Source organism: Epinephelus lanceolatus, chromosome 21 (genome assembly GCF_041903045.1).
Source record: "Epinephelus lanceolatus isolate andai-2023 chromosome 21, ASM4190304v1, whole genome shotgun sequence".
NCBI classification, from domain to species: Eukaryota; Metazoa; Chordata; class Actinopteri; order Perciformes; family Serranidae; genus Epinephelus; species Epinephelus lanceolatus.
Window position 1 is genome coordinate 29,260,435 of NC_135754.1, and position 14,165 is coordinate 29,274,599.

The window sequence follows — 14,165 nt, forward strand, 5'->3', positions numbered from 1 at the left end:
CTGTACTTCCATAGTCATCTCTCTGTGTAAACTAGGCTAAATTAGCTTGTCAAATGAAAGCCTTTATCGGCATATAACCATTCTTTCAACAGATTTTAAATGACTAAATATGGTAATTTAAAGGTTTTTAAAACAGTTACATGTAACCTATAAAATGTTTAATTTCAACCGAATTTCATCCAGTTTTGTCATAGATGTCTACACATCTTTTGACCTGCAAATCACCAAATGATTTCTGGGAATGCACTTGTTGCTCTTGATAGAAATTTGTTTTGTTTGTGCTATTAGCTGACTTACAAAATTAACCCTATGGGCCATAGGCCTTTTTTGGGGTATTTTTCCTGCCTTTACTTTTAAGCCCATATCACAGTCATTATAAAGGCTACATACACATGCTATATCTTATTTCTTTCAGGACAATCTGGGCTAACCAGATTTGCCATCATCACATTTCCTTCTATGTGCCTGTATTTTATATTAATTTCTATATCAATGAAAAATAAAATCTTTGTAACTAAATTCTTACATTTTTACATGTATCTCACCATAGCAAGTTGGAAGTTGATATGTTCTGCCATATATGAAGAGGGGAGACTCTCTGGAATCTGGCAATATAAGAACCATGATGCTGGGACATTCTGTCACTTCACAGCTGTCCAAAACATGTGGTTTGTGCCAGGCGGACATGGTTGCCAGTATTTTTTCATTATTGCAAGAAATTCCATTGACTCATTCACAAGTCAAAAATGTGTTTTATTTGAAAGAAACGTGCAATATTTACATCTAAGATCATAGAAAAATAGTAATAATATTATTCCTCACTGTATGAAGTGACTGATAACAAGATCTGTATCATGGATTGTAAAGAAATTCGTCAGGTTTTTATTTTGGAGACAATTGATCTGTATTTACAGCGTGATGGGATGACAGTGCAATGATGTGTGTGGTATCACTGGAAAGCTCTGGTCCTGGTTCTGCATTCGCAAGTAATCCATCCAAGAGTAATGTGTGCGCAAAGCTGTATGAAAGCTTTGTTATACATAATTTTAGTGTAACTTTAACATTTTTTTTTTTTCGCTGTGAAAACACTGGACTACTGACAAGTTTCACGTGATATACGTGGCTTCTCTATGACACACGGTTGTGGAGAAAATCCATAGAGAAGAACGGGTGTGAATTCAGACGCAGTTTGCGTCATTCGGGCCCATAGGGTTAAGGAATAATTCATCCCGAAAATCCCCATTTATATATCAAGTACTCACCTGTGTTACGTTGAATTTGTGAAGAAAACTGTATTTTTCTTGCAATCCTCCACGGTGAATGAAGAATCCAAAAACAGCAAACATTCTTGATGAATTTAAGTAAAGGGGGGCCACATTTATCAACAGCAAAACTACATCAAGAAATCTGTGTAAAAACAATCACACAACTCATGCAGTATAATCAAAGTCTCATTTATCCAGTCGTATGCTCAGTAATTCTCAAACATGCATTTATGCTGAAACCTTAGTAATTAATACACCTGCATGAGCAAGTATGTGTTTGGACTCTTCTCATGCATTCCATTAAGTTGCTCAAGCGCACTCCTCGTATGCTGAAGTGTTTAATGAAAATGCATGTGTTTAGGAAGTACTGAGCATATGTCTCAACAAATGAGACATTGATTATACTGTACGAGTTGTGTGAGAGTTTGGAAACAGATGTTTTGAACCCCTTTATTCCAATTCCAAACAACACCATTATCTTCATGAGTTCAACGTCACACAAGGGTCGTAATTGATATACAGATGCTCATTTTGTGGATGACGAACTCCTTTGAAGTAAAAGGTTTTAATTAATTCACAAAAAATGATCTTTAACTTCTTTATCAGTCAATGATTTGGCTCTTTGCGTCTGTATCCAGTCCCTCTCCATACTCCAGTAGTCCTCCTCCTCCTATACCCTACTTTATCTGAATGCTATTTGAAGGACATGGGTTCAGTGAGCTCTATAACGTCCATCTTATCTGTCAACACACAGCGAGTCGCTATGCAAATGTATGCTAACAGACACACACATGCAACGTTGGACCACCCCTTCTTGACAGAAAGAGAGCAGCAGGACTGATACCTGCAGATCGGAGACACTTGTTCCAGACTGAGGCTAAATATGGACGATCATGCTCCATAGTTGAATGTGAGCGACAACAGAGGGGGAAACTGTAACATAAATATTCTGTAGTAACTCTGCATCTGCGTCTTTATTACTGTAGGGTGCAAGTGTGTGTTTGACAGCTGCGTGTTGTACCCATCACTCCCATTTTTTAATGCTTTCTTCTTTGTATAAATTTTCCACTGACACTTTTTTAGGACATTGCAGAGAACATTTCATAAAGCCGACTTACGTGTCTTTGTCCGAGCGAAGCTCACTTAAAATTTAGTCCTTTCTTTTCCCCCCATTTGTCACTTCTCATCAAATTAATTGGTTTTGGGAGGCTGTTCCACTGTGTCGTGACTTTTAACTGTGATGGGTTTTTTTTTGTACAAGTGATTGTATGCTTTTTGAACAAGAGGACAAATTATTAAAATGCACAGTCCTCGTAGTGGTAAAGTTTCATCCAAATTTAAATGTTCCACAGCAGTAACGATGTTAAAGGTGCTGCTGAAATGAGGAGCAGCAGATGAGTTAATTTAAAAAACCTTTCGTCAAGTTTGCTTCCATTGTGGCAGAAAGTTCAACGGTGTACTCGGTTGTTGGTTCGCTGATTTATGCAAGATATTGATCCATAAAGCCCAGTCAGAACTAATGATGCGTTTTCAGAAGTGCATGTCTGACAGTCTTAAAATGAAACGGGATGTTTTTCTGTGATTTTAAAGAAACACACGGACAAGAAGGCAGCAAAGCAAGGAGAAAAAACTTACTTCAGTGTCAAGAAACTGCTTCAAACCCCTTTGACGGCAAACATCCAACCTGCTGATGCGTCTTTGAGCAAAACCAGCTCCCGAGATGCTGTTGCGTCATTCACTTTTCACCCCATGAAAGATTTTCCCTACCTGAATCCTTAAATGAGACTCTGTGTTTCCTTACAGGCTGAGGGGTCCTCCTTCCTGCAGATGGGAGCGTCTCTGGAGCAGCAGATTGTCTGCATGTTCAAGGTACAGAAAAGCATTGCAGGGTTACAGTAAGTCACAATCAAGCCTCATTTAAAGCTCATTGTTGGGATTGATATCTAGGTTGTCCCGCCAAATGATTATTGGGTCAAGCCTGGCAACTGGGAGCTCTCAGGCTGATTAACACCATGTAGGGACAACAATCAGCGGGGAATCCTTGATCTGAAGTTCTGGCCTGATTTTCACAAACCAATACAATCTGTATTTATGACAGACTGTACAAACTCACATGAGATCAGGGGACTTATTGCCACTGATGTTTTGTGAGTCAGTGGGGTAATCTCAGTTCAGTCTGTGACACAATAACTTTCATAGTATGTCAACATCTGATGGGAGCATTTCCACAACCGAGAAACATCCGGTGCTGCACTACGGCCTGTGAATTTGTGATGAAGTGTTGTTTTTTAATCAGTTAGGATTTTAAAAGCCTTCTGGTTCGTTCTTGCCAACAGTTAAATGAGAACTTTTTTATCACTGTCATGTCTGTATGATAAATATAGGTGGAGCCGGTTAGCTTAGCCTATCTTAGCACAAAGACTGGAAACAGAAGTAAACAGTGAGCCTGGCTCTGTCCACACATGAGTGAGCACTTCTCTGTTGTTAAGAGTCAGACAAGCGTGTTTGTTAGTTTTTGAGAAAAATGGCCCCTTACAGAGTACATATAACATGCTTTCAATGGCGAAAATCTCACAAAACACATGATTAGTTTTTTTAAATGAAGCATAATCAATTATGTATCAAATCTGTCGAATCCTATCATCATTGCTCACAGGATGTTGTGCAAAACAGCTGCTTTGACAGACTTGCAGGTGCAGTTAAGGTTTGCAAACTTGAATAACTGTCTCAATAAAGTTGATTAAAACAAAACAAAAAAACGTGCGGCTCAAAGCAGTGACTCAGCATTTTTTGCGCATATGTGAACACCCCTCTGAAGAGAACCGTACTCAGACTACCTCAGGAGGTGATCTGAGTTTGGTTCGCTTCAAGTCCGTGGTGCGGTTCACTTAACCTGTGCACTGTGTGTTCTATTGCATAGGTTCACTTTGCTCTTTGCCGTTGTATTTAGCCCTCTAGCTCACGTTATTGAACTGGGACACTTGAAAAAACAGACGAAACCACATTGACCTGTAACGCTTGCAGGGACTCGGGACAATGAGTAGTTTGGTCCACAGAAGATACTGCATGTCTCCAGGTGTGGAATGTAGAATACATCAGACAGCAACAGTCTACAGCACACAGAAGTTCATCTGAAAGTGAGGGGCTTCATAACTTCACTGCAGTGCCACGTCAAAGTAAAAAAATAAACTACCTCAATATCTTGGTATATAATGACGAAAACTCTGTTTGTGTGTCTGTTCCACGTTTTTCTCCTCACTGACTTGGTCATTCCATGTGAAATTTGGGACAGTGGTAGAGGGTCATGGGAGGATGCCAATGAAACAATATTACATCAATTGGCCAAAGGGGGGCGCTATAGCAACCGATTGAAATTGCAAACTTTGAATGGGCATATCTCATGCCCCGTATGTCGTAGAGACATGAAACTTTGCACAGAGATGCCTCTCCTCATGAGGAACACGTTTGCCTCAAGAACCCATAACTTCCGCTTATATAGATTTTCCGCCATTTTGAATTTTTTTGAAAAACACTTCAAATCGATCTCTTGCTAGGAAGTTTGAGCGATCTGCATGAAACTGGGTGAACATAATCTAGGGACCAATATCTAAAGTTCCCTCTTGGCAACAGTTGGAAAACTTACTAAAACTGAGCTTCTATAAGGCAATGAATATTGTGGAGGGCGTGGCTCATCACATAAAGGTGTATAACATCTCAAGGGTTTCACCCATCACCACGCAACTTTGTAGGCATATGACCACACATAATCTGAGGGGACCCCTCCATTATTGACCCCATCAAACAAAATGGGGGCGCTAGAGAGCTAATTTCTTATCTAGGCCTAACCGCCATATGGATTTTTACTAAACTTGGTAGATATGTAGAACAGGACGCCTCAAGGTGACTGGAGAAATTGAACTCTAATTGGCAACTGGGTGGCGCTATAACAACAGAAAAATGCTTAAAAATGGCTAAAATGCGACCGATCGCTGTGGCTCCTCCTGTGGACCAATGTTGTTGTTTTTTCTAATTTTTGGTATGACTAAGTCATGGTATGGTATGCTGTACATAATCACGGAAACTGTCAGTGTGTCATTCTGTCAGTCAGTCATTCTGTCTGTCCCACGTTTTTCTACTCACTGACGTGGTCAATCTATGTGAAACTGCACATAGGCATTGAGGACTGGCATAGGTAGAAGGTGACAAAGCTACCAATGGGTATGGACTGGTATTATATACAGGCTATAGTGTGAACAGAAAGAGGACTGAGGCCCCATCAGGGCTGAAGTTGAACACATAAAGAACGGAGTCCCTTTTCTGTTGGTCCACTTTCTGGTACACTTTAAGAGGACTGAGTTTATGCTAAGCTAAACTTAGCTAACGACCTACTGACTCAAGCTAACGTACAGACATGACAGTGCTGATGTTCTCATCATCAGTCACTCACAATTTGGTCAATCATTTGCAGTGATTCTTAATCCCACATTTTATTTTAGCTATTATGATTTCACTTAATTTCTTTCCGTCCCTGTTTACAGCTCATGGAGGAGTATGACTGGGGCGAGTTTGCAGTGATCACCAGCATGCTGCCGGGCTACGACACCTTTGTGGATATAGTTCAGTCCTACACAGATACCTCCTATTTCCTGTGGAATCTACAGGATATCCTGTCTCTGGAAATGTCTGTTGGGGCCAATGATGTGAAAACCAAACGCATGCTGCAGCAGGTAGGATGAGAGTTGAGAATCCAGACTGATGTGTGGCGGTGTATTTATCTGCAGAGTCTCTGCCCTCTGCCTGTATTTCAGTTTTAGGGTGCTAAACAATATATTAAACTTTACTGTCAATACTTTTTATATGTAGGTAAGACTTTCTTATATGTATACCTTTACAGAGCAGTGGTTCTCAAATGGTGTGCTGTGATGCCAAACCAGGTGTGAAATGGGATTCTGTGATAACCACACATTATTATTGCAGTATTAAAGTGGGCCTATACAAAAGTTATAAATACATTTTTAATTGACTATCAGTATATTGTGTGCACCCATTTCCTAATAAAGAGGCAAAATATACCTAAAAAATGTAATTTAATTCATTTCAATTTAAAAAAACCTTCACAGGGAACCAATTTGTCGCCGTTCAAGTGTGGGAATTATAAATGTGACACATCAAAAGCCCTGATTGGCAGCCAGTGTGAGGGATGATAACAATTAAAAGGAGAAAGCTGTGAATGCGACAATGGATCGCTTTATTGTATGGAGCAAATTACAACGAAGCAGCAGCAAAGACGACCGACCATGGAAAACAAAGAGAAAAGTAGACAGTATCAGAAAAGCTACCTGTCTTTTTTTCTTATTTTATTGTCTTATGTCGTGATAAGAGTGATAACACACGTTATAGAAGCTGTTGTGGCACAAATTCAACAAGGTGCTGGAAACATTCCTCAGAGATTTTGGTCAATATTGACATGATGACATCACACAGTTGCTGCAGATTTGTCGGCTGCACATCCATGATGCGAATCTCCCGTTCCACCACACCCCAAAGGTGCTCTATTGGACTGAGATCTGGTGACTGTGGAGGCCATTGGAGTACAGTGAACTCATTGTCATGTTCAAGAAACCAGTTTGAGATGATGTGAGCTTTGTGACATGGTGCGTTATCCTGCTGGAAGTAGCCATCAGAAGATGGGTACACTGTGGTCATAAAGGGATGGACACAGTCAGCAACAATACTCAGGTAGACTGTGGTGTTTAAACTATGCTCAGTTGGTACTAAGAAAATCTCCCCCACACCATTACACCACCAGCAGCAGCCTGAACAATTGATACAAGGCAGGATGGATCCATGCTTTCATGTTGTTTACACCAAATTCTGACCCTACCATCTGAATGTGGCAGCAGAAATCCAGACTCATCAGACCAGGCAACGTTTTTCCAATCTTCTATTGTCCAGTTTTGGTGAGCCTGTGTGAACTGTAGCCTCAGTTTCCTGTTGTTAGCTGACAGGAGTGGCACCTGGTGTGGTCTTCTGCTGCTGTAGCCCATCTGCTTCAAGGTTGGACGTGTTGTTGGTTCAGAGATGATCTTCTGCAGACCTTGGTTGTAACCAGTGGTTATTTGAGTTACTGTTGCCTTTCTATCATCTTGAACCAGTCTGGCCATTCTCCTCTGACCTCTGGCATCAACAAGGCATTTTGGCTCACTGGATATTTTCTCTTTTTGGGACCATCCTCTGTAAACCCTAGAGATGGTTGTGCTGAAAATCCCAGTAAATACTCAGACCAGCCGTCTGGCACCAACAACCATGCCACGTTCAAAGTCACTTAAATCACCTTTCTTCCCCATTCTGATGCTTAGTTTGAACTTCAGCAGGTTGTCTTCAGCATGTCTACATGAGTTGCTGACAAGTGATTGGCTGATTAGCTATTTGCGTTAAAGAGCAGTTGAACTGGTGTACCTAATAAAGTGGCCAGTGAGTGTATATTCCATTTCTGTCAGTTGGTCCCTCTAAATCCTACTCACTTGTCTTTTAAGTAAAAACTGATGTCTGTGTAAGAACTTTGTGCAGTGTGTAATGAAATGTTTTAATTTTTTCTTGCTTTCATTTAGTGAATCTAAAATCTCTACTTTATTTCTAACCAGGCTGAAGTTTGAGGAACAGCTGGTGCTACAGGCTCTTGATGACCTACAGCAGTGCTGCATGTTGAGGCTGTTTTCTCTCTAACAGACTTCTTTCCTATCTGCAGGTGGACTCCCGGGTCCTGCTGGCGTATTGCTCCTACGAGGAGGCGCAGTACCTGTTTAGTCAGGCAGCTGAGGTGGGTCTGCTGGGGCCAGGCTACATCTGGATCCTCCCCAGTCAGGCCGTGGGCAACCCCGACAGCCCTCCACCTGTCAGCTTCCCCGTCGGTGTTATTGGTGTGATCACGGAGCAGTGGAGGAAGAGCTTGCGGCAGAGGGTGAGGGAGGGCGTCGCCATCGTAGCTAAAGGGGCCGAGAGCTTCAAGAAGCAGTACGGGTTTATTCCTGAGGGACATGGCGACTGCACCAAACTGGCTAAACACTCAGACAACAACACTCTGTTCAGGTGAGTCACACTTCTGTCAGTAAACACAACTTGAATCAGTTCCAGATAAAAAGTTCCTGATGCATGGACAGAAGAACTTCAGCTTCAGATACACAGCGTGAAGTGAAAGCATGTTGCGCCTCTTTTTCACATGTTCTGAATTTCAAAGCGACCTGGATTCATTATTCACAGCCCCAGTCTGTCAAAGATGTATACCTTAACAGACAGACAGCGATGTCACTCCGCAGGAACACTCTGCCCTCCACCAATCAGCTCCTTCTCTCACCCCCTAATGAGCTACTTCCAGACTCCCGCGCTAGATTAAACCCTCCAGGGGAGCTTTAGGTTTAAGTAGGAGGTTATCATTGTGTGTGTTTATCTGTAAATGAATATGCAAATACTCGAGTGATGTAGAATCAAAGCCCTTGATTGCACGCTACATACTTTGCATGACTTCCTGTGGGTTGCAGGCACATGCTGAATGTGACGTGGGAAAGGAGAGATCTGTCATTCAACAGCCAAGGCTTCCTCTCCAACCCTGCCTTGGTCATCATCGCTCTGGACCGAGAGAGACTCTGGGACAAGGTACGGGACAACATCACTAAACATGCTGGCACTGAGGCGCAGGAACAATTGATGTCAGCCCCGTTACGTGCCCATAAAGGAACTTTTATTTGTAGGGTTCAGGTTAGTTTTAGGGCAACAGGTTAAAGAGAAACCACCCTACGTTTTTGGGATATAGTCTTGGTTTTTCACTCTCCAGCTTTATATGTATTGATGTTGTTCTTGTATATAAAAGGTAAGATATTGAGGTCATTACATCAGATGTCTGTCTCATTTAAAGTCCATAAATTCATTTAGAGATCACTAAAAAGACGCTCATTAAAACTTTAGAACTTGCCTGAGTATACTGTATCAGAGTAATCCAGCGACAGTTGTTTGTGCATTGTAAACAGGAACTGCTCATAATTAATTTGGCATACATTTAAAGGAATACTACACCCCCTAAATGACCATTTGTGTATCAGTTACTTAGCCTGTGTTATGTTTAATTCACGTAGAAAACTTTGTTTTTCTCACATACCTCTGGTGAACGAAGAATCCAAAAATATGGGAAGACTTCAATTTGATGAACTGAAGTCATAGGGGTCCATTGTTTAACACAGCAAAACTATATGAAAATATCCCTTTACAAACTCTTACAACTCATGCAGTTGATGTCTTGTCTTGCTTTTGTTTTTTACGTGGACCCCAGGAAGGCTAGTCGTTACTGCGGTAACAATAACTGGAGATCCTGAATAAAGAAATAAATAAAGTAACCCCTGCAGTATAATCTACAGTAAGTCTCATTTTTCCAGTCTTATGCTCAGTACTTCACAAACAGACAGCCCTTTCGGGTTCGACTCCAGCCTGTGGCCCTTTGCTGCATGTCACCCCCCCCCCCCAACGCTTAACTGTCCTATCGATTAAAGGCATGACTTCAATTCATCAAGATTTTTCTCAGTTTTTGGATTTGGAGGCATACAAGAAAAAACATTTACTTAAAGTATTCAGCGTAAGGCAGGGTAAGGAATTGATAAACAAATGACGGCGGCATGGTGTTGCAGTGGTTAGCATTGACCATTTGGGGGATGAAGTATTCCTTTAAATGTTCGCTGAATTAGCCATTAGCAGTTCCGTTCCTGTGTACAGTGATGTACAAACACCTGTCACTGGATTACTCTGATACTGAAATAATCTTAAAAACGTGATGATTCTCAAGTGAGTTCTGCAGCTTTAATGAGCATCTGTTTTTTCAGACTCATGGACTTTAATTGTGAGAGACATCAGAGATAATGATAATCTTAAAATGTAAGTCACACTGAATCTAAAAATATGTGTGTATCACTGAGTTATGACTCAGACAAGGAGAATTTTTTATGCGAATCATGACTTTTGGCGCTGAGGGTCTTTATGTGTCTTAATTGCCTCTGTAAGCTGCGTGTCACACCCACTGCTGCAGCTCCAACTGTGCCGAACGTGTCGGCCAACGGGCCAAATCAGCAGGGCCGGCTACAAAACAATATCTTCCTGTTGTTTCTAGAACACCAGCATGCACCTTTGCCTCACTTCTCTGGCTCTGCATCCCACGGTTAGAAAACCCTCTGACCTGCATTTATATTCTGTCTGGATGCAACAAGTTCACGCCTGTTGCATTGGAGACGTCAAGATGCATTTTTAGAAAAGGGGGAAACTAGACGGCTGGTTGAGGGAAAGTGGATAAAAATCTAATCCTAAACAATTGATCACGAAATAACTCCTGGAATACTCTGAACAGCGCAGACAGATGGTATTTGAAGGTGCAAGTGTAGGCGTGTTTTCAGATCAATAATGCTGTGCGTCTGTTTGTTTCCTGCTGAAGCCATTTCCTTCTCTCAACTCTGGTTTCAGCGTCACCGTGCCTTGCAATTTTCTTGAGTATTTTCTCTCCCTTTTACACACACACACACACACACACACACACACACACACTTTTCAAAGCCTGCGGGTGTATTGAAAAAGTGCGTCTAAACAGAGAGACCCGAACGTAATCTCACAGCTACAGTTGAACTCATTTATTTCTGGCCTGGAAAAGACCAACCTACTTTATCAATGTCACCTCCTGGCTGGTGTGTATGTATGAGTGTGTGTATGAGTGTGTGTATGAACATAGACATGTAATTGTGCTGAAGTGGGGTCTTGGTTTGTATATGTGTGTGTAGATCTTAATGCCTCACTTGAGCAGGCACCACTTCATCTGTCTGTCCTCATGTTCAGGTGCGTTCAGCACGACAAGACATGGTGCGTGTGTCTGAACTCTGTGAGTCCCTTTCACTCTGTCCTCGGTACAACCTGATCTCTTGCTTCTTGTTCTTCCCCTCCTCTTCTTGTCACGCAGCTCATCCGTAATGACGACGGGTTCTGGTGTACTTGCTCATTTCAAGTCTTCCACTGTGACACCCTGACAGTTTAACATGATGTTATTCATTATCATTGTTTGAAGGATGCTGCTGGGTGACATTCTGGGCAGGGAACACCCCTTTTCTCTCCTCTCTTTACTCCTTTTCTGTTCTTCTCATCACCACTTTTCCACCTGAACGGTTCCGTACCGTCCCCATTTTTGGTCCCCCCTCTGTTGGGGTACCTAGCACACAGATCTGGTACTAAAAGGTGGAGCTGTGAACACTGCAGTCTGATTGGTCAATAGAGGACGGTCACTCTGCTCAGGGCTGAGTTGTGGCTGGTTTTGAGGCTCATGTAACCACTGTTCATACTGTGGAGAGTTTTATTAGTAAACTGTAACTATAAAATGAAAGGATGTTTTGCTGCCTCTCACAGCAGCTGGAGTCTGAGAAAAAATAACTTAATTCACTGGGCCGACTGCCGGCGACTTTTAAGGTGAAACGTTTACTTGTAATGTTACTGAATGAGTTTCCTGCCAGGATAGTGGCATGAAAAGGTTGTCCTTGACTGAGACACAGCTTCTTTCCCTGCAATGATTGTGCAGGCAGAACCAGGTATTTTAAGCCAAAACATGATCTTTTCTGAACCATAAGCAAATGGTTGTAGTGCCTAAACTAACCAGACATTAACCAGAGCGTTGGAATAATATGCAAATGTAACACATCTGTGTACAAAGCGACTCACAATTGCTGTGTGCAAACCAGTTTGGAAACAGATATCATCCAAAATTGTGAATGCATCCCTTTTAAACACGTAACTAAAAGCAGGTTTTGTGCTAGGGTTAAAGTGCATAGAGATGTTGTTTTTTGTAAGCAAAGGTTGTTGAGATGTAGTCTGAAAAGATGGGGTTTTCAGCTCTGGGGGGGAGACGGGCTGTGACTCTGCTGTTCTGACTTCAGCGGGGAGCTCATTCCACCACTGAAAAGAGCCTTGACTGAGATGTGCGAACACATGCTCCTCTGATTAATGGGTCACTTCACTGCCCTGTAGGCCAACACCAGAGTTTTGAGCTGGATGTGAGCAGCAACAGGGAGCCAGTGTAGTGGACAGAGAAGAAGAGTGGTTCATGCTGTTCGCTGCAGAGGTCTGACGTGACCATGACTGGATGACTCTGTCAGGAGCGATGAGAAAAATTTATTTAAAAAACATGAATTTTAGTAAATCAAGCGAAGGTCTATAAATGTTATATAAAATTTGTGTGACGTCCGTTAAAAGAAGAGAAGGAGCTGTATACTTCATGCTGCGTTATTTTAAAATGGGCTGCCCTGGGAAGAAGTTTAAAAAATATACGTTTAATAATGCATTTAATTTGATTTCTAACATGAAGTATTGGACACATTCCAAGACCCTCATACTGTGTTTAAACCCAGCGTCCAATAACCAATAAGAGTTTGGCACCTTCCCAACTGTGTGAGAATGACAGAGCTTCAGCATAAGATGCCCCATGAGTGGATGAGACATCCCATAAAAGACAGATTGAAATGACTGATCATCACAACTGGCATCTCTGCGATTCTGTCATTCACAGATGGTGCGGAGAAACAAATCACCGTCTCGCACATCACACTGTACCTTCATGCGGATTTTTAAATCACCCATGTATGACGAAGGAAGAGCGCTAGTATGAGCGAGAAGGAGAACAAATCAAGGGCTGGTATGAAAAAGAGGTCTCATTAAAGCTGTGAGCGAGCGAGTTTCACATGCAGTGAGTCGGCGCTGGCTGAGCTCAGTACGGCTCATTAGGTTGGGTTGATATGACAAACAGTCCTGGCTCTCACACAGAGGGTTGCACTGAGTTTAGCACCGACATCGATGGGATTATTCATTGTCTGATGTGACATTATACAGCAATTCTGGTCCAAAGTGGCTCCCAGTGACAGTGAAAAACTCAGTCTGTTGCTTTTTTTTTTTTTTTTCCCCAATCGTTAACTCACTACATTATCTCTTTGTCTGTCAGCGTATCTGTTTGTCAGCTCTAGTCAGTTCAGCGAGCTTTATTAGCACCAATACTCTTTCCATTATTAAAGAAGCAGCAAATATTTTAAAGGGATTATTCTGAACTTTTGAAGTGGGGCTTTATGAGATGCTTACCCATAGTTGGTGTATCATATACAGTAGTATATCGTCGGCATGCCCCCTGTTTGGAGAGGCAGACGGGACTAGCACCCTAGAAGCTCAGAAATGCATTGCTCTGAATGGGGCTTAGCAGCAAAATGTGTAAGTGGATGCTATACTTAAACATTTTCACTGCAATACCTTGCCGTGAGACAGCCCTTTCTTTTGTGAGTACATCTTCTCAACCTTATAACTTCCATATTCCTGTGCAAAAGCCTAACTGTGCCATGTACTGTATCACACTGCAGATCAGCTGTTCAGGTCAGAAAGTTGCAATCTGGGTAAAATGAAACTTCACTTTTCAAAAGATTTCAGAGTCATGAGCATCACATAGGTTTACATTACCAAAGGTTTATGACAAAATCACTTGACACCGACTCGTTGAGAGAGGAGAGGGAGAGACGCTGTGCTGCTGCCAGAGGAGCCACTGAATGAGTTCACTCTGAGTGGTAAGTCACTAAAAGAGTCTGAGAAGTCCGGGGCTGTTCATAAAACATTCAGGATGTTGAAGCTGCTCCTCTTTCTGGAACCACCGCGGAGTCTATAATACTTTCGCTTTCAGAGTCCGTGTACTTTGTGGCCATTCGTTTTTCGTTTCGAAATAACAAATTGAAACACGGAAAACCAACCATTTCCCGTTTTTTGTTTTGAAATGACCAAACGAAAAAGGAAAAAAACGATCCGTCTTCCGTTTTTTATTTGATAATAAAGAAAAGAAAAACGGAAAACGAATCG

The 14,165-nt window shown here is 41.8% G+C and overlaps 1 protein-coding gene across 1 annotated transcript in view; it reads left to right on the forward strand.

The window, feature by feature from the left end:
• The window catches only part of LOC117246681 (glutamate receptor ionotropic, NMDA 2C-like), a 93,881-nt gene that overhangs the window by 32,094 nt on the left and 47,622 nt on the right, over positions 1–14,165 (forward strand). The window contains exons 4-7 of the mRNA XM_033610597.2: positions 3,069–3,134; positions 5,804–5,992; positions 8,014–8,354; positions 8,804–8,918. Of these exons, the coding sequence (XP_033466488.1) occupies positions 3,069–3,134; positions 5,804–5,992; positions 8,014–8,354; positions 8,804–8,918 (711 nt within the window). The remainder of the gene's footprint in view (positions 1–3,068; positions 3,135–5,803; positions 5,993–8,013; positions 8,355–8,803; positions 8,919–14,165) is intronic.